The following is an 18,061-nucleotide window of genomic DNA, read 5'->3' as shown; positions in this document are numbered from 1 at the left end:
ATCTGTAATCGGTGAAAACATGCGTTTGGCAACTGTTGAAAAATTTTATTAGCGCGTGCTTTTTAGATACAGTCAAAATTAAGAGCCTATTGCGAGATTTTGTAACAAATGCAACGCTTCTGTCGAACGAAGCTACCGATTTCGACGCCTATGGCAATATTCCCACCTCGAACATTTATGTGCTTTTTGCATTCTTTTGCATTGGTGATCGAGGGCGGAGTTCAAGGGGCAAGTACGGATTCCGGCGCCTGTCGCACGCGGCTGAAAAATCGATACTCTAATATCCATCATATTTTCCGGCGACTCGCGAAATTGATGCGTCATCGGGCGAGAAACCTTAAAGCGAAAACTCGCCTCGAAATGCGATAAACGTCGCCTCGGTAAATAGACGGCGATCGATGCTCGCGTCAGACGAAATAAATAAATCAACGCTGACATTTTCGGTCATCGGACGGGGCCGCTAATGAACACCTTTGGTAATAACGTTCGCGAGTCCTCGGCGCGCTTTATTCCCGTGCCTGCGAAACACGAAATTGATATCGATGAGATTAATCCGAGTTCGTCCGAGGTCGCCGAAAGAGAGGTCAGCCTTTCCTGCATTTTATTATTTTTTTAAATTGCAATTGTGGTTTTTTAACAAATACGCTGGTCTCAGGTAGAATAAAAAACCATGATAATAAAATATCGAAACGTTTTCCTGCAAAATAATTATAAAAAAAAAAAAAAAAAAAATGATGTAAAATTGTTATAATTTGATCATAGTGAGGTCAAATTAATAATATTTTTTGTTCCTCTGTTGATTCTTTTTTCTTTTTTTTTTTTTTCCTTGGACGTTTCAACGTCATTTTGACGTTATCTATTTATTTTGCTGATAAACGCCGGTCTTGCGAGTAGGGAATTATTCCCTACTCTTGCGTAAGTCGATCATATGTTCTACCAGTTTGGAATTGCATAACGTGCAGCTTCCCTTTCTCTCCGCGTTCGTAAATACGAATCGTAGCCACATTCTTTCGATCTTGCGCGTGTCGCGACCACGCGGGTGATAACGGCTGTTTACATCGTATCAATAAATACGACTTTCGTCGAGTTCTCGCGATCCGACTCTCGCTAAAGTTGAAGTCTTTTACAGTCTTTCCTGATAAATCAAACGACTCGGACCGATTACCTGATGGCTCTTTCCTGGAGACTGTCGACCACGCGATTGCTGGCCGCGCGATTGGTGAGTAATAAAAAAAAGTTTATTTTTTAACAAATATTATTTACCGACTAATACAATTTTCCAAGTAAAAAATTGCTTTTTAATTTTTGCACCGGCATCTCCGTTTCATCTTTGTAAGAGCTCGATTTTATAAACGACGAGGGATCAAATATATAAGTACAGAAGAAAAAAATTGACGAAAAATAATTTTAACAGTTGTTTCGCGATACTGGCGAAACGAAGGAAACCTGGCTTTCTCGAAGATAAATGAATAGACACGTCGCTCCATTAAAACGTCACGTTATCAGCAAGTCACATTCTGAGTTGAACTTTGACACCGACGTCATGAGTAATCGCGAGGCGAACAGCGGCATGGAAGTGTAAAAGAAAAAGAACGTTTCTCCGCTACGTTACTTTTAAACAACCAGTTCCTCGGCCTTATCTGGTAGTAGATAGTTGAACTTGGTTGCAACAAGATAACGTGATAATCTCCGAGCGGGAAATTCGAAGGCAGAGAGTTCTTTCGTTATTGAGCGACAGCGTCAGTCGATTAATTTAGCAAACTGTAACTTGAAAACTTGAAAAATTGTTGCATCTGATCGCGATGTTCCTCTGGTCGTGTTTTCTTCGCCTCCCAATTTGCATCGTTTTAATTACTCTCATCGATGTCAGGATTAATATCGTCGGTAACATTTTCGTTTTGCATAGGCCGAGCGATCACGTAAACCAGCACACCGACTTTTATCCGTCAGCTCGTTTCTTTTCGGCAAAGTGATACCATTCAAAATGTTCGACACCGGTGAGGGTATTTATGAGGTTATATTAAGAGAATGGTACGTAACAAATTTTATATCTGAAAAATAAAAAAATGTTTAAGCAACGATATGAACCAAAAACTATTTGCTGAAATTGAAACGCGCGGATTTGTTGAAACTTGAATCGTGTACTTTGATTTCCAAATGATCCGCTTAAAATAATTCACTTGCCGATTTTGTGATAACTGCAGGACGTGTCCTTGTCTCCGTTTTGAATCAAGCGATAATTTTCAGGTACATTAAACCGGGCGATCGTGTGAAGCAGTTTGACGAGATTTGCGAGGTGCAAAGCGACAAATCCTCGGTAACAATCTCAAGTCGCTACCAAGGTGTCGTCAAGACCTTGCACCACAAGGTGGACGACGTCGTGACTGTCGGCTCGGTGTTGTATGACATTGAACTAGACGATGAAGACTCAAAAGACGAGGAGCCCGCAAAGAGCGCCAAGACTGACACTTTGGAGGCCAAAGAAAAAGAAGCTGAAGAATTACAAGAGAATTCTTTCGAAAGAGTGTTGGCAACTCCAGCAGTGCGAAAAATAGCTCGAGAAAACAACATAAATCTGAAGGACGTGACGGCGACTGGCAAGGCGAGAAGAGTCCTCAAGGAGGACATCTTGGCTCATCTGAAGAAAACTTTTACGGAGGACGAAGCAGCAGCGATCCCGTCGCATTCAGGGGTAAAGGGAAAAACGGTCGGCCTTAAAGGATATACAAAATACATGTGGAAAACCATGACGAGGTCTCTGGTGAGTCACCAAGATGTTGAGCAAATTGCTCACGTTAAACATTATCTAACAGGGTGTAAATTATGTATTTGCTAATGCAAATTTTTCGCAGAGTATCCCGCACTTTGTCTACAGCGACGAATGTAACGTGGACCAAGTGATACGTTATCGGAACGAAGTAAAAGGTCACTTGGCGGAACGAAACATTTTCCTAACCTACCTGCCGTTCTTTATAAAGGCGGCCTCGCGAGCGCTAGATCAGTGTCCCGAGTTAAACGCCTGGCTTGACGAGGAGAGCCAGACCCTGCGACTCTTGGACAATCACAATATTGGGGTCGCCATGGACACTCCGGAAGGCCTGGTAGTACCAAATATAAAAAACGTGCAAAATCTCAGTGTTCTCGCGATCGCACGGGAGCTCAACAGGCTTCAGGAGTGCGGCAAAAAGGCAACGATATCATCCGCCGATCTCGCCGACACGACTTTCTCGTTGTCTAACATAGGCGTGGTGAGCGTTAGAGATGATAAAATTTCGTGATAGTATATCTGAGTATCAATTTCTAAAAATTAAATAGTTAAATAAATAATATTAATGAATAAATTTAGCAATTTAAATTTAAATAATAAACTAATCAAATAAATTAATTAATAAAAATTAATTATTACGTTAAGTTTGAATCCACTTTAAAAGTCACGCGTCTAAGGCTTTAACTTTTTTCTCTCTCCAATGCTCCGCTCTGATACTGTGTTTTTCGTGTCTTTTAACAAATTCTTGTTTTTTAGGTCGGTGGGACGTACACAAAGCCGGTGATAGTGCCGCCGCAGGTGATAATCGGCGCGCTCGGAAGGGTGCAGAGGCTTCCACGATTCGACGACAAAGGAAACGTGGTCCCGGCCAACATAATGGCAGTCAGTTGGTCCGCGGATCACCGCGTCGTCGACGGCGTAACGGTGGCCAAGTTCTCCAACTTGTGGAAACACTATGTGGAAAACCCAGCGTGTCTCTTGATCGGTGCTTGAGATCGATGTTCGCAAGACTCTTAGAATTCAATCTCTTACATTTTAAAACTATTTTACATAATTTTTTACTTTTATATACTGTTTTACATCTATCTTTGTTTTACTTTACACTTGGCGATCCATCAGATCTCGTCATGGTTTTCCACCTGTATCTTTCGTATCCTTAACTATCATTTTTCGAGGCATCTTTCTGATACAGGCTTAGCGGAAAGACGCAAAAATGTTGCCCGTTCTGACGCCTTGTACGTAAATATTAATTTATTTATTGCTGCACAACCAACTAGGACTTCTCGTTAAAGGTCAGACATCTTCCGCTAACATATTCGAAATGCATTAGTAATTGTATATCAGAAGACGACGTCCGGTAGAACGTGAGTATCTGTTTGTACATCGATCACCGTTACAAACTATAAATTGTTCATACATGACAACCGTAATTAATATACGCTAACGAAGTGGTTGTACCGTTTACAGAGACAAATCGTTTTCCGGATAAACGCGAATCGCGATATTCGACGCGCCAATTGTCGAACCGAAAAAGAAGAAAGAAATAAGGAAATACTCTGACGCAAGAAATCGACTCGGTTCGATCGGAAGTTCATTCGAATAACGTAAAATGAGCAAAAATTAAACAATGTAAAACGCATTACAAGTAAAATGGTACGACCACTTGATTGCTTTCTCAACGTTACATACGCACAGTTAGACGCTTATATCCTATATACACTCATGGGTACAACTCGGAGTTCAGTCACGCATTTAATCTTAAATCCGCAATTCACTGCGATCAATAACGATAGCGAACGTCGCTTGTGACGTTTCCGCCAGACGGATTTGGCTTACTCGCAATTATTGGCAGACAATTGATACAAATTTTCGGAAAACTCCGTTATTAGTGGAAGGTTCTTTCAACTTTCAGATAGATTTATCTATCAGGTAATTACATGTCTAGCTTTATCTTTCTTTCTAAATAGATAAAAATAAACACATGTTTACTTTATAAATTTATTTGATTACTTGATTAATTTATGAAGAAGTCGGCTATAAATGTAACTTGACGAACATAGATTTATGTACCCTGAACCGGCTGGTCGATCTCAGGGCGATCGCCAAATCCGTCTCAGTCGGAAACGCCGTTGAACATGTAATAGGTATCCAAAAGGTAGTCAGTCTGTTTAGTTTAGAGTTGTAGAAAAGAGTACAATATGTGTGTTGTGGTCCATGAAAGTGGAAAATCTTCCGTCGTTTAACATGTACTTCATTCCGCTTCCTTAAAACGCTCTAATAATAACTATAGGTTGATCAAGAAAAGCATTAACTCTTTTTCTTTTAACGCGGAAGTCGAAAGAAAGAAAGAAAGAAAGAAAAAAAACATATTTTTGATCAACTTAATATACACCATTGCATCTTTACGGAATTAAATGCAGCAAAATTATAATAATAGTAAAAGAAAATTAATCGCGGGAGTAGAACTCACAAATAAAAAAAAGAGATTCGCAAAGAGCTTTCAGTACAGTATTGTTGGAAGTTCAGATTGTCATTAGCGGACAACGTTAACGAATATACGCAACGTAAAGGATTACGAGAAACCGTCCATATAAATACAGCGAGGAGCACTAGCTACCGAGTCTGACTAGGTGCGAATAATCCCACTAATTTCTGAAATACAGAGCCGCTTCTTTGATCGGTGCACGGCCATAAATTTGTCACGAAACCTTATGGTATGTAACACCAACAAAGAACAAAGATACAATTAGACAGACACTAACTTAGTAACAATTAATCAGCTAACACTCAGTCCTAGATCTCCAGCATCTTTACTTCGTCCAAGTATGGCATTTTGTGATTCTCAGCCGCGATAAGAATTAACATTTTTTTATTTTGATGATACTAAAGTAAATATAAAATATATTTAATACTAAATAACTTGGCGTGAGCCATTCTATTAATTAAAGAAAACAACTACGACGAAATAATATTAGAAGTTAATATGCAGGAAGCCAATTGTGTTTGCAAGTAAAATCGAGATTTCGCAGACTTGCGAAACAAATGTTTAACAAAGGAAAGATGCGGAACGCCTGGCGCGCCATAGTTTGCATTCACGCTGGTTTGGATTAACAATGCGCTCTCTCTCTCTCTCTCTCTCTCTCTCTCTCTATATATATATATATATATATATATGATAAATTTGTAACCGAATAACGATTTTATTTGTGCTACCATTTTTCAGTCCTACGTTCCTCCTGTCCGTTCCGCGATTTTTCCTTTCATCGCCTTTATCAACGTAGCCTACAAAAACAGCTTTTGCCTATCGATATCACGCTCGGCTAACAATCGTCGCGGAGACCAGTTCCTACGAAGGTACAGACTTGTTCCTTCACCGGGATATTAACGGAAGAAACGCGAGTAACTGCTTGATAGGGTCGTTAAATTAGTCGCGTTGGTTCCGTAAGGCGTTTCGTGATCTTGACAGTCTAAGAACATTAATAATAAGAAAGATCAAATAACAGTACACGTACACATTCACTTGGTCCTTGAGCACTGGCGTGAGGCGTAAAGTTCTTATAAAATCTACGTACACGTATAAAATGATAAGAAACATACATTTATAACAGACGTGTGATTCAGAATATTTGCAAGTATTACGTTATCCAAAATTAATTCGTTAATTCTACTAGTAAAGTTTTATTAATCGAGATTTTTATCACACCCTACTGTTAACAGATACGTCAAGGGTTATTACAAAAAAAAAAAAAAAAAAAAAAAAAATTAATAACGCGAGATTTTCTTTGAAAAGGACTGGACCATATCCTTCGTGAAAGTTACAAGAGTACGCGCCAGTGTTTAAGGAATAATTATCGATCGAATAGCAATCTCTCGCCGATAAATCTAAGAAGAGCGTAAACGCAAGAGAGATATCCGTAGATGGATAATACGTACCGCAATTGTTAAACGACTGACATTGATACGAGTATAAACATTATTATCGATATAAGTACGGCACATAGAAGAATATTTTCTTTTCTCTGCTACCAGACAGGAGAGCGACGAGGATCCCGTAGAGCGAGACAATTATTATCAGTGATTTTAAACGCTCGATTATTTATAAAACAGACACATTCGGCCGAACAATCCACTTAATTCGCAACAGTTTGAACCCATTACTCTCATCCGTCGCCAGTATCCGTCGGGTCATAGAATTTATAGCTTTGCCGTATGCAATAACAACTAGTCTAATAGTTAACAACTAATAAAGATCACGGTGTACGCTCAAATCACCTTAGAAGTAATTCGATTACAATGAAGTAGAGCGACACTTAAATGCATTTCACGATAAAAACGCACGCCAAGTGTGTTTTGTGTAACATTCTCGATAAATCTTATCTACGAATTCCTTGAGATGCTCCAAGCCTACTTTCTCTTAACAGAAATTTGATCACAGTCTAATCTCAATCTTATTTTACACTTAAAATAAAAATATTTATGAAAAAAATAAAAAATGTAAAATGTTTTGTACCCTAAAGTTTTTAAACATTTAGAAACTTTAAAATTACAAATTTTGTAAATTATATTTTTAAATTTGTAAATTAAAAAAGAACCAAGAAACACAGTAAGATCCTTTTGCATATTTTTCCAATTTGTTTTTCAATTAAAAAAAACTATCTGTATTTCAGTGTTCTATGTTAAGAAAAAGATCAACTTTAAACGATAAATTCAAGGCTTTTGTCGTCAAAATACATCGCGGAGATATTACTAACAAATACTTCGGCGCGCGGGAACAATCGAGATTTATTCACCCCGTCCGATCTATGGAAACCTCGTCCGGCCTGTCTACAGATAAATTATTTGTATATAATATATTTATATATTCATATATGCATAGTATATATATCTTTCATCTCAATATGTTATGTATATGGATAATAAATAGTACTTTGTTTTCTGGCACATTGTCGGCACTTCCGTCGCGGAAAGTGCCTATAGATATAGATGTAAATCGACTAATCTATTAACATCATTGTGCACACGCGCGAGTGTGCGTGTCTCGGAGTCAGAGAGCTTTCGGGAAAGACATTATTGTTCTAATCGTAGTTACTCATGGAGGAGCTACATTAGCGAGCGGATTAACTCGCTCGCAGACAGATTGTTGAAAAATAATATATTTTATAGTATTATTTTTACGGAGGATCGAATCACCTTATCGCGTTGCGCGTTGATCGCAAAACGAACGATGTAGCCTAGCTTATACTAAGAGACACAAATATGTAGACGTGTGTAAACGAGGCTACCCATGAATATCGTCGTAGACTCACGGCAACACGAATAACCTCGGCGACTATATCTGTGCGGATCGCCCTCTTATCTTCTCGCAAACATGACGCAACGTTCACGATTATCGATTTCTGGATTTGATTAAAGAATATATTTAAATATATATGTATATGTGTACTTTATAGAGCTATATATATAAAATGTATTCAGTCTGAAGTATGTAAAGCGATCGTACGCGATCTAAAAGAATTAGAAAAAGTTTTCCGCCTCTTGGTTCCGCCAAAATAGTTTTAAATCATTGATGGCGACTTATCATCATAGATACAACAGCACCTGTGGCACGCAGAACGGCGACGGCGTTATTGTGATCCGATTTGGTGAAATCGATCCCGTCCACCTCCAGAATCTTGTCTCCCGGCCGAAGAGTACCCTGTGCTGGTCCGTCGGGATTCACTTTCGTCACGATTATTCCCTGTGACAAAATTCTTATTTATTTTACTGCATTTACGTACATTACCTTTCAGATATTTCTTAATACACGAGCACAATTTAACTGTTGTTAATCGTAAAATATTTAGCAAACACATATTTGAGTAATGCATACCGTTTCTGCACCTGCTACTCCACCGGCTATACTAAAACCGAGACCTGGATTCTTTTTTACCTGGACAGGCAGCTGAAAAAAAAAAATGAGATATAGAAAATCAGTATGCATTTGTAACTATTTTTATCATAATTTGAACTGTTTCTTTAACTGTTAAAATATTTGTGTCGCAAAACACACCACATTTGCATTCTTGTGAGGGCCAAACATCCACTTAAGCTTTGGCTTTTTTTCTGAAATCGATGTTTCATTCGATGCAAGACTTGTGTGCTCCTTGAAACTTTCCGTGTTGAAATTTGTATCGTCCTGAGAGTTGCCATTCATACTGTGATTTGATATGTCTCGGTTCGAGCCGCTTTCATCTTTCGCAACGGCGGTAGCAGGTGAAGTAACTTCCGACGTGTCGATGACGTTTCTACTTCCCTGAACGACAGCGTTCGCCGGTACTTCGCTTGAAACGTTGGTGCTATCGCACGAACTGTTGCTCGAAGCGTTTCCGTTCGTTAGCTTTTTGGAGCGATCAAGCGACTTGATCGTCGTTGACAACGGGCTGCGATACTTCTTCCCTGTAACCGGCGACGTGGGGGTACCAGAAGATGCACTCAACGTTCTAGCCGAGTCATATTCCTCTCTCGATGGACTTCTGCTTGAGCTCGCATCGTTACTCGAGTTTTCTAAATGCTTCGTCTTGAGAATGGGAATTTTGCTCGGCTTGAGGGCACGATCGTTCTGCTCGGGATCGCTGCCGGAATTTGAAATCGGCATACAGTTTTGATCCGCGCTAATCTGATCGAAAGAACTCGTCTGATCGTTATCCGTTGACTTGTCATGTAAATTGGCGAGACTTATCCGATCTTCCGATGATATAGATGTACATTCTTCTGCTTTTACTGGTTCACTTTTCGTATCAAAGCTCTTCTGTTTCATTACATCCGATAACAATCCGATCGGATTTAAAAACGAGCTGGAAGATAACAAAGATGGTGTCTGATGCGCATCTGTCTCGACTGCTAAAAAGAAATTAAGAAATTTATATTAAATTAAAATTTTTTCTACTTAAGCGGTTGCTTTTATTTTATTTCTTTTATTTTAATTTTAGTAACAACATACGATTATTAAGCTGCTGAAAAAAAGCGGCCTTCTTGGAGAACGCTGCCGCAATGTGATACGGTGGCGGAGCTGGCGGGACATCGCATGGTTTCGGCGTGACAGCTCTTCGCGTCTGTTCGCCGTACTTCCCGTCCGTCGTATCAACGGGCATTGTAGTCCTATAAGGCTCGATGAACTTTTCGGACTCCACTATCTTTGCTGTGTTGGCCTTGGAGTACTCGTCCGGTTTCCACGTGGAATTGACGTAATCGGCTACTGTTGGCGCTTTCGCGGCATAATCGGATGTTGGATTGCGAATGTATTTAGCCTCTCGAATGTCTGGACTCTTCTCTTTCGCCAGCACGGTCTTGTTCGCTTCGTCAGATGATTCTTCAGAAATTGAATGCTCCGCCACTCCAGAATCAGCCGGTCTATTGTTTTTGCTGTAGCTTTTTGTCGTGTAACGATCGACAGAAATTGTAGATGTAGTGCTCTATTAAAGAAAAAAAAAAAAAAATTAATGATAATAATAATGTACATTAACAATATCAACGTAGACAAGTGATAAGTACATACCCTTTGATCGTGAATGGACTGATGATGAAGATTGCGAGCGTGCCTAGCGAGATTACGTAGCTCTTTGGGGTAAGGGGTTGGTGCTCGATGAAGTTGTCTGGGGACTTCGGAATCTACTTCAGCTGCAAAACATATTCTTTTGCCGTTTCCGATGATTGTACTCGAAATCGGGCCTGCGGTTTGCGCTATTTCTACAATTGAAATTTTTTATGTCACAAGGCGAAGATATAATTAATGCGAAAGGAGATATATCAATGTAATGTTGGTGAATATGTAGGGTGTCTTTCATTATTCGACACAATTCTCTTAATAGCTTACCATTTCACTCCTCGTCTTCCTGCTCTTCGTCTACTAGCGGCGTGAATAAATATTGTATTGCATTGTTAATTAATAACCCAGATAAAGCATGTTTTTTTTTTTTTTTTTTTTTTTGTGTATAACAGTGTCAACTGAGGTGAACGAGAAACTGAATCTTTATTAGTTCAGAGATATAAATATAGCTAGAATATAGATATAAATAAAGCTAAGCTAAGCTAAGCTAAAGTGCATTATTTTTTCTATAAAGTACTAACTAAAAAATTAATTTTCTGTAATAAATAACGTTAGTAAAAAGATGTTGATTTAACAGTAAAATATTAAAGCTGGAATAGATGAAATAAAACATGCCGAAAATGGAATAAATAATACAATAGATACTTACGCTCCAGATCTTGTCGTGGTTTTTGTGGCAGCATAAAGCAGCTTAATACCATCATGTCCTCTTCGCAATTGAACTCCTGTTGCAGCGGTACCAGGGGCTGACTTTGATTGTCACTCAACCACAAAGCCTTCAGGTTACTGAGATTCAGCATGGAGACTGGAAGAAACTTGATGCCGTTGTTAACGAGATTGAGAACCCGCAGCGAGGAAAGGTGGCCCAACTCCGGCGGTACGCGCGTCAGATTGTTCGACCGCAAAGAGAGCAAAGACAGCGACGAGCAGCTGCCGATCTCGGCGGGCAGCGCGCGCAAATAATTATTGTCTGCATTGAGACAGTGCAGCTTGCGCAGCAAGCCAATCGAAGACGGCAAGTATTCGAGAAAGTTTTTAGTGATTATAAGCTCCTCTAAGCTTGACATCTGGCCGATGTCGTTCGGCAGTGAGTTCAATTGATTGTCGTCGATCTTGAGAGTGACGATCGTGCGCAGGTAGCACAGCGTGTCGGGTAGCTCGTACATCTCGTTCGAGGACAGATTCATAATCGAGATGTCGCGCCAGCCGCGGATTTCCATCGGGAGCGCGTGTATCGCGTTCATCGTGCAATCAAAGTGGTTCAAGCGGTACAGCTGCTCGACATTCGCTGGGACACGTCTGATATCGTTGCCGTCAATCCATAGTTCCGTCAGATTGATGAGATCTCCAACAACTTCAGGCTGAGAACAATAACACAGGCATAATTAATGTATAACATTTTAATGATACATTAAAATTAAAATAATTAAAAAATAGCGATTTTACAACGGAAAACGCGTTCTTACCAGCTCCGTGAAGTCATTGTTGCCAATATCGAGTCTCTGCAAGTTCACCAGACGACTCATGCTCTTAGGCAACGTCATCATGTTGTTCTCCCGCAGCTCGAGTGTCCTCAAGGCTGACAGCCGTCCGAAGTTAGCCGGCAGATATTCTATGTACGCGTCGTTTATGTACAACTCGCGCAAGCCAACGATGTGCGTTATAGCGTCCGGAAAACGCTCAAACGGATTAACACTGATATCTATCGAGCGAAGACTCTTGCACTCTTTTATACTGTCTGGTAACTCTTTTATACCTGTCACAAAAATACATGTAATTAGAAAAAGGTTCAAATATGCCGATCAACAAAAGAGCGAGTCACAAAAAACTGCTGCTTTTGGCAGCAGATAAATCTTGAAAGACATAAAGTTGATGGTGCACTTACTGTTCTTACTGAGGTCTAAGTATTCCAGGTTGATCAACGACGCTATGGCGGGTGGTAGTGTAGCAACTTCATTATCGCTAAGCGACAGTACTCTCAACTCGTGGCACTGAAATAGTGGCCTGGGAAGATCTCTTATCTAAAAAAAAAAAACAAAAAGAATCATATCTTGATAATTTTAATCGATATAATTAGAAGGAAACTTACTCCTATTGGGAGAAGATAATAACCAAGTCACTCACTCTATTGGCATCAAGATATAACTTTTCCAACGTTCTCTCATAAATGAACACATCGGGTGGTACATCATAGAGATTACAGTGATTCAGCTGTAGTTCGCAGATGTCTTCTTCCTGGGTTCTTAAACACGCCGCACACTGCCACCAAGAGCTACCCATTTCATTCGTGTACAACTGCAATTACCACAATCCCTATATATTAATCATCACTTTGATAAATCATACATTGCAATTTACAAAGATTAAATTAATTTTTATAATTATCTAACTGCTAAAAGAGATGAATTTGAAACTGCAGTTTGCTCTAGATTTGATCGCATTACTCGAATCGTTTGTTACGTCGTGGGAAGGAGGCACCGTTACCTGCGGCAGTCTAAGGATCCACCGTGGGATAGTGGCCGCTATGCGCGAGAACGTGAACCACGAAGGCGCCGATCGTCGTATCACCGCGTCGCGGCGTCGCGGCGCCGCGGGCTGCGACCGTGGGTCGTCGCGACGCCCGCGGAAATCGGCATCGCCGCCGGCGACCTGGCTGGCCGACCTGGTGCCGCCGCCAACTACCGGTCGCTGATGCGAACGAGAGGCGAGGCGAGAAACGTCAAGAGATATTCCGCGTCGCCGTCGCCGTCGTCGTCCTCGTCACCGCCGCCGTCGTCAACGCCGTCGTCGCCGATCTTCTCACGCGCATATCTCACTCCCTCCTCATTGTACGACGTAAGGCGTCGTGCACGCCGATTGTGCGGGAATCCGAGACCGTCGCACTCGAACCGCCCGGCACTTCCGAGACTGGCCGCGACAGTCGAAGAATGGGCCCAAGCGCCGCGTCAAGTGTACGCACCCGATGATCGAGGCCGAGGCCGATTCCAATGAAGGCCAGAGCAAGCGGATGGGGAGCGAGGGACGGGTGAACGTATGACAGAACTCAAGTGGAAGAGGTTCGAAAGTGACGTACGTACGAGCGCGCAGGGCTGCTCGTTTCGAAAGTTTTCTTCTAACTCACTGTAATTCCCTGAAAATCCCTAGGTTAATATATAATAGAATATAAAAAATTATTATAATAATGGCTAAGTTTCCATTAAAAGTTAAAATTTTATTTTACCGTATCTTATTTAACTTAATTTAATTTAATTTTTCTATATCTGATTTATGTAGTCAGTCGCTGCACTGCACTCTTTATTCCGCACCGTGTGATTTCACCCTTAACCTTAACCACGTATAGAATAGCGTTATCTCTTTTCTTCTCCCTCTAACCGAACGATCTGTCTCCCGTCAGGGTTAAACAGACATCAAAAGGAAACTAAACATTTCTGAAGTGTCAAATCTTGCGGAACGATATGTGCACTTCGGATTTACGAAGCTGGCCAATTTTTAGTCTCTTGGAGCCAGAATTCGTGTCGCAAATCCACATGGTCGTGGTATACGGTAATATTAATTTTTTTACTTTTATATACACGTTTCGACAATATTGTTTTTATCTTGACGTCTCGAAATAGGTAACTTGGGTAACGAGGCCTTAATCGTGACGAGAGACAAGATGGTGTATGCCCTGGGCAACAACATTGCTGGGTGTCTAGGAACTGGAGATGCACACAGCACCCTATACCCAAAGAAGGTGGAGGTTCTTTGCGAGAAAGACATAAAAACATTTGCATATGGCAGTGGCCCGCATGTTCTAGCACTCACAAATGAAGGAGAGGTAGGTTGGGAGATAGTTAGAATATTCAAGTGGAAGTAAACTTCTAATTGGTTCTCTAAATTCTGTTATTTCTGAAAGGTTTATTCCTGGGGTCACAATGGCTACTGTGAGCTTGGGAATGGAACATGTAATCAAGGCCTTATACCTACGCAAGTAAATATGCCTATTTTAGGAAGTGGTCTGGGTATGAAGCGTATCATTGACATTGCCTGTGGCAGTCACCATTCTGTTGCTCTGACTGAGGATGGCGAGGTAATCAAAGATTGAAATAAAATGATAATTATTCTCTGTCATTATAAATCAAATAAATCCTGATTTAGGTGTATGCTTGGGGACAAAATAATTGTGGGCAAGTAGGCAGCAGTATTAGTACAAATCAGGGTGCACCCAGGCAAGTAAATTCTAATTTGGCTGGGAAAAAAGTTGTTTATATTTCCTGTGGCCAGACCTCCACCATGGCAGTTATTGAAAATGGTGAGGTATATGGTTGGGGTTACAATGGTGTTGGCCAACTGGGCATAGGCAATTATGTAAACCAAATGACGCCATGCCGGGTTGGCTCGTTGATAGGCACTGTGATAGGTAATTCTCATTTGTATAATAAAAAAAAAAAAAAAAAAAAAAAAAAAACTAGAAACAGTAAAATCGGAGATTGCTGAACATTTGATATCGTTTTAGTTAAGGTGGCTTGTGGATATGCGCACACGCTGGCGCTTACCGACGAAGGAAAGCTCTACGTTTGGGGCGGGAACAGTTACGGCCAGTTGGGGATCGGCAGTAAAACAAACCTCTGTAATCCAATCATGGTAAGCTGATTTTTGTCGTCGTTATAAAAAAAGCAACAAAAATATTAAAAAAATAAGAAAAATTGTAATTAATAGTTGAACCATCAGGTTAAGCATGAAATGGGAAGGGTGTCTGACATCGCCGCTCTGCACTACAATCACATAAGCGCCGCCGTTGGCGAGGGAGGACGTGTGTACATGTGGGGCCACTGCCGTGGTCAAAGTGTCACGACTCCGACCGCCACTCCATTCTCAAATGTGCACGACGCCCTCGCTTGCTACGGATCGCCAAGCGTCATGCACAAACCGTTAGTTCTCTATCTGAATGAAGAATCGAGCATATTGGACTGTTTGGGAACTGCATTCGACGATCCCGTACGTTTTGTTCTATGTATCTGCTCATCCCGCCAACTTAATATTTCTTTTTATAATAATTATAATTAATTATCATCGTTATTATTTTTAATTATATTCTATTTCAACAAAGGTTACTAACTTGAATCTTTCTAAGACACGTTAAGAAACTTCTTTTACATGTAAAAGTATGAATACAGAATTGAGGGTGAGCAGTTCGACAAGTGAAACTATATTACAGCTTTTATTTTTAATTTCAAATGATAAGTGCAAAGGAATATTTAATGTACCAAGCTAATATTAGTTGTATCTGTTTCTAACGATATTTTCTCTTTTCTAAATCAGTTGACGAGCGATCTTACGATACAAGTAGAGGGCCAATGTATTCACGTGCATAAAGCTATTTTGAAAATCCGCTGTCCATATTTTAGAACTATGTTTCAAAACAATTGGGCAGAAAATAACCAAAGGTAATAACTATTTAACAATGTTATCAGTGCTTTTTAAAAACTTCAAGTTTTTCTTAATCAAGTAATCAAAATCATTCTCCTCTCCTAACAGTATCATCGAGCATGATCAGTTTTCTTACATTGTCTATAAAGCCTTTCTCAAGTATTTATATACCGATGTGATCGATTTACCTGTGGAAAAGGCGATAGGTAAGTCAAACCTGCCATCAATAACTATTATATTAATCTGCATAATAAACCATCTTTTGCTATCATTTTTTATTACAGAACTTTTAGATCTGGCTAATGCATATTGCGAAAGTAACTTAAAGAAACACTGTATTCGTATGATAAAACGAGGAATTACTGTAGCGAACGTTGCCTATTTATATAGTATTGCAATCGAGTATAACGCGGAGGTAATTAAAGACTATACTATTAACGCTTATCAATGGTTGCGATAATAGTGATAATATATAATAATTATTCTTATAATAATAATTACAATATTATTAAATGATTTTATTTAACTGTGGGCGTATTAGTGAACGCTGACAGTATTTTTTGTTTCTTTTAGGAACTAGAGGAATTCTGCTTTAAGTTTGCTTTAAACCACATGACGGCTGTGACGCAGACGGAAAATTTCGCTAAGTTGGACGAGAATACGGTAAAGACTTTTATAATTAAGGCGGGCAAGGCTGGTGTTTTTAAGACGTAATTCGTAACTCGTCCACGTTTACCTCAAGGATAATGCGCCTCGACGAAAATGGATGAAAGTTGTTGGATCTGCTGCTGCACGAACGTCCGCGATGTGTTTTAGAACCGTGCATTCCGACGAAACATCCCAACTATTTCTCAGTTGCATTTTGCCGCTAGCATTTCATATGAGTGATAAATAGATGCGATTGTTAGTTCAATCGTGCGTTTTAAGTTAATATTTTTTTAATGTAAGACACTTTCGCCGATTTCGGAGAATGTCTGTGATCTTGCAAAGGTACCTGAGATTATTATCTTAGACTTGAAGTAAAAACAGGAAAAAAACAACGCGCCACTTGTTGAGAAAAATAAGTCGATCTCGCGACAACGGGTTATTTGTTGCGCGATGGATTGATGAACGATCGTTGCGTCAAATTTGTCCAACGATTACGAAACTGTTCTCGTTTTGTTTTTTTATTATTTCTGTGATATAATTTAAATCTATGTGTATCTGTCATATAATTTAGTGATTGCGCCAACTTTTCGCAGATTTTATTTACCCGCTGCGAACCTTGTAAAATATTTATATGCGTACACGATACAAGACTCAAGTAGCAATAAAGTTTTCTAATATCGTCAGTGATATATATTGTTACGTTTGTCTTTACTTCAAGCAAAAGAAAAAAAAGTTGAGGTGGAAAGAGATCGGTAGAAGACCTCGCACGGTCGTTCGTACATCATTTTATTACGATATCCTCAATATATACAAGCGATAGATTTTGTTCGTATAATACGTATATCTACTGATTAATAATCACCATATGATGTTTAATATACATACATATATATACCTTGAAACGAGAACGGTCAATGTTTCGCGACGCGGAGATAAATTGCGATAAATCTGTACACACGTATCAACTTGGTTTTTTTCCTTCTCACACTTTCTCTCGCTCTTTCTCTCTCTCTCTCTCTTTTTCTCGCGCGCGTTTTCTCTCCGCCTCTCTCTCGCCCCTCGGTTCCGAGTTGGCGAACGCCGTTGATCGTTCGTATTTCAATCTCGCATATAGAAGTATACAAGATATACATATACGGAGTGTCTATCTTACAGCGGCCACCGCAAAATAGACGCTCTGTATATATACGTGCGTCTTTACTTTACTTTAAATGTATTTATATATATATATTATGTATAAGTAATTATTATGTTAAATTAGGTGATCGGTCGTGTGTCGCGACCGCGAAAACCCTCCCGTCGCAACCAGCGCGTGCAACGTGCGAAAGCTAGCGATAACGATTTTAACGACGCCAAAAGGAACCGTCGCCGATCAGCGAACGGCACTGCGTCTTTTCGGCGTGACGAGTATGGCCTGATCAATAGATAGAAGCTGACCCGATTGCTGACAGCAATAAGTGACAAATTACGTTTTACAAGCGTGACGTCGTTCTCATTAGCGATCGATTTGTTAACGTCTCCCGCCAAGAAATCGATCACCGGTAATAATAGATAATTATAATGACGGTATTAGTAGATAATTAATGACTATTAGAAATAATGAGTATTAGTAGAAATTCTAATGAATGAATTTGTAATATCTCGGTAATGAT

At 39.9% G+C, this 18,061-nt stretch overlaps 3 protein-coding genes across 6 annotated transcripts; 2 read left to right on the top strand and 1 right to left on the bottom strand.

Annotated features, from left to right (window-relative positions):
• The first annotated feature begins 796 nt into the window (after nucleotides 1-796).
• Dbct (Dihydrolipoamide branched chain transacylase E2) lies at nucleotides 797-6,536 on the top strand. Its single transcript, XM_070669736.1, has 5 exons — nucleotides 797-1,219; nucleotides 1,907-2,031; nucleotides 2,248-2,761; nucleotides 2,853-3,248; nucleotides 3,524-6,536. The coding sequence occupies exons 1-5, from the start codon at nucleotides 1,169-1,171 to the stop codon at nucleotides 3,758-3,760; spliced, it is 1,323 nt and encodes a 440-aa protein (XP_070525837.1). The 5' UTR covers nucleotides 797-1,168; the 3' UTR covers nucleotides 3,761-6,536.
• On the bottom strand, nucleotides 4,329-12,971 carry Lap1 (leucine rich repeat containing protein 7 lap1). Of its 2 annotated transcripts, none has more exons than XM_070669727.1 (10): nucleotides 12,837-12,971; nucleotides 12,477-12,647; nucleotides 12,238-12,373; nucleotides 11,819-12,108; nucleotides 11,002-11,713; nucleotides 10,302-10,492; nucleotides 9,747-10,218; nucleotides 8,817-9,646; nucleotides 8,637-8,708; nucleotides 4,329-8,504 (listed from the first exon to the last, which is right to left on the bottom strand). In XM_070669727.1, exons 2-10 carry the CDS (start codon nucleotides 12,630-12,632, stop codon nucleotides 8,328-8,330), a joined length of 3,036 nt encoding a protein of 1,011 aa, XP_070525828.1. In that variant the 5' UTR covers nucleotides 12,633-12,647; nucleotides 12,837-12,971; the 3' UTR covers nucleotides 4,329-8,327. The 2 variants fall into 2 exon arrangements, with proteins under 2 accessions (XP_070525828.1, XP_070525829.1); XM_070669728.1 differs by having other exon boundaries at nucleotides 8,817-9,643.
• A 627-nt stretch (nucleotides 12,972-13,598) lies between these two features.
• LOC139110143 (RCC1 and BTB domain-containing protein 1-like) lies at nucleotides 13,599-17,096 on the top strand. 3 transcript variants are annotated; one of them, XM_070669735.1, is made up of 10 exons: nucleotides 13,599-13,895; nucleotides 13,967-14,169; nucleotides 14,248-14,421; nucleotides 14,490-14,751; nucleotides 14,848-14,975; nucleotides 15,051-15,329; nucleotides 15,654-15,778; nucleotides 15,870-15,967; nucleotides 16,046-16,176; nucleotides 16,303-16,430. In XM_070669735.1, exons 1-10 carry the CDS (start codon nucleotides 13,808-13,810, stop codon nucleotides 16,303-16,305), a joined length of 1,491 nt encoding a protein of 496 aa, XP_070525836.1. In that variant the 5' UTR covers nucleotides 13,599-13,807; the 3' UTR covers nucleotides 16,306-16,430. The 3 variants fall into 3 exon arrangements, with proteins under 3 accessions (XP_070525836.1, XP_070525834.1, XP_070525835.1); XM_070669733.1 differs by having other exon boundaries at nucleotides 13,601-13,895; nucleotides 16,335-17,096; XM_070669734.1 differs by having other exon boundaries at nucleotides 13,608-13,895; nucleotides 15,063-15,329; nucleotides 16,335-17,096.
• Nucleotides 17,097-18,061: the final 965 nt, after the last annotated feature.

The sequence above is a fragment of the Cardiocondyla obscurior genome, linkage group LG19 (assembly GCF_019399895.1).
Source record: "Cardiocondyla obscurior isolate alpha-2009 linkage group LG19, Cobs3.1, whole genome shotgun sequence".
Taxonomy (NCBI): domain Eukaryota; kingdom Metazoa; phylum Arthropoda; class Insecta; order Hymenoptera; family Formicidae; genus Cardiocondyla; species Cardiocondyla obscurior.
The sequence above is the reverse complement of the archived record's forward strand: the minus strand, read 5'-3'. Positions and strand labels throughout refer to the sequence as shown.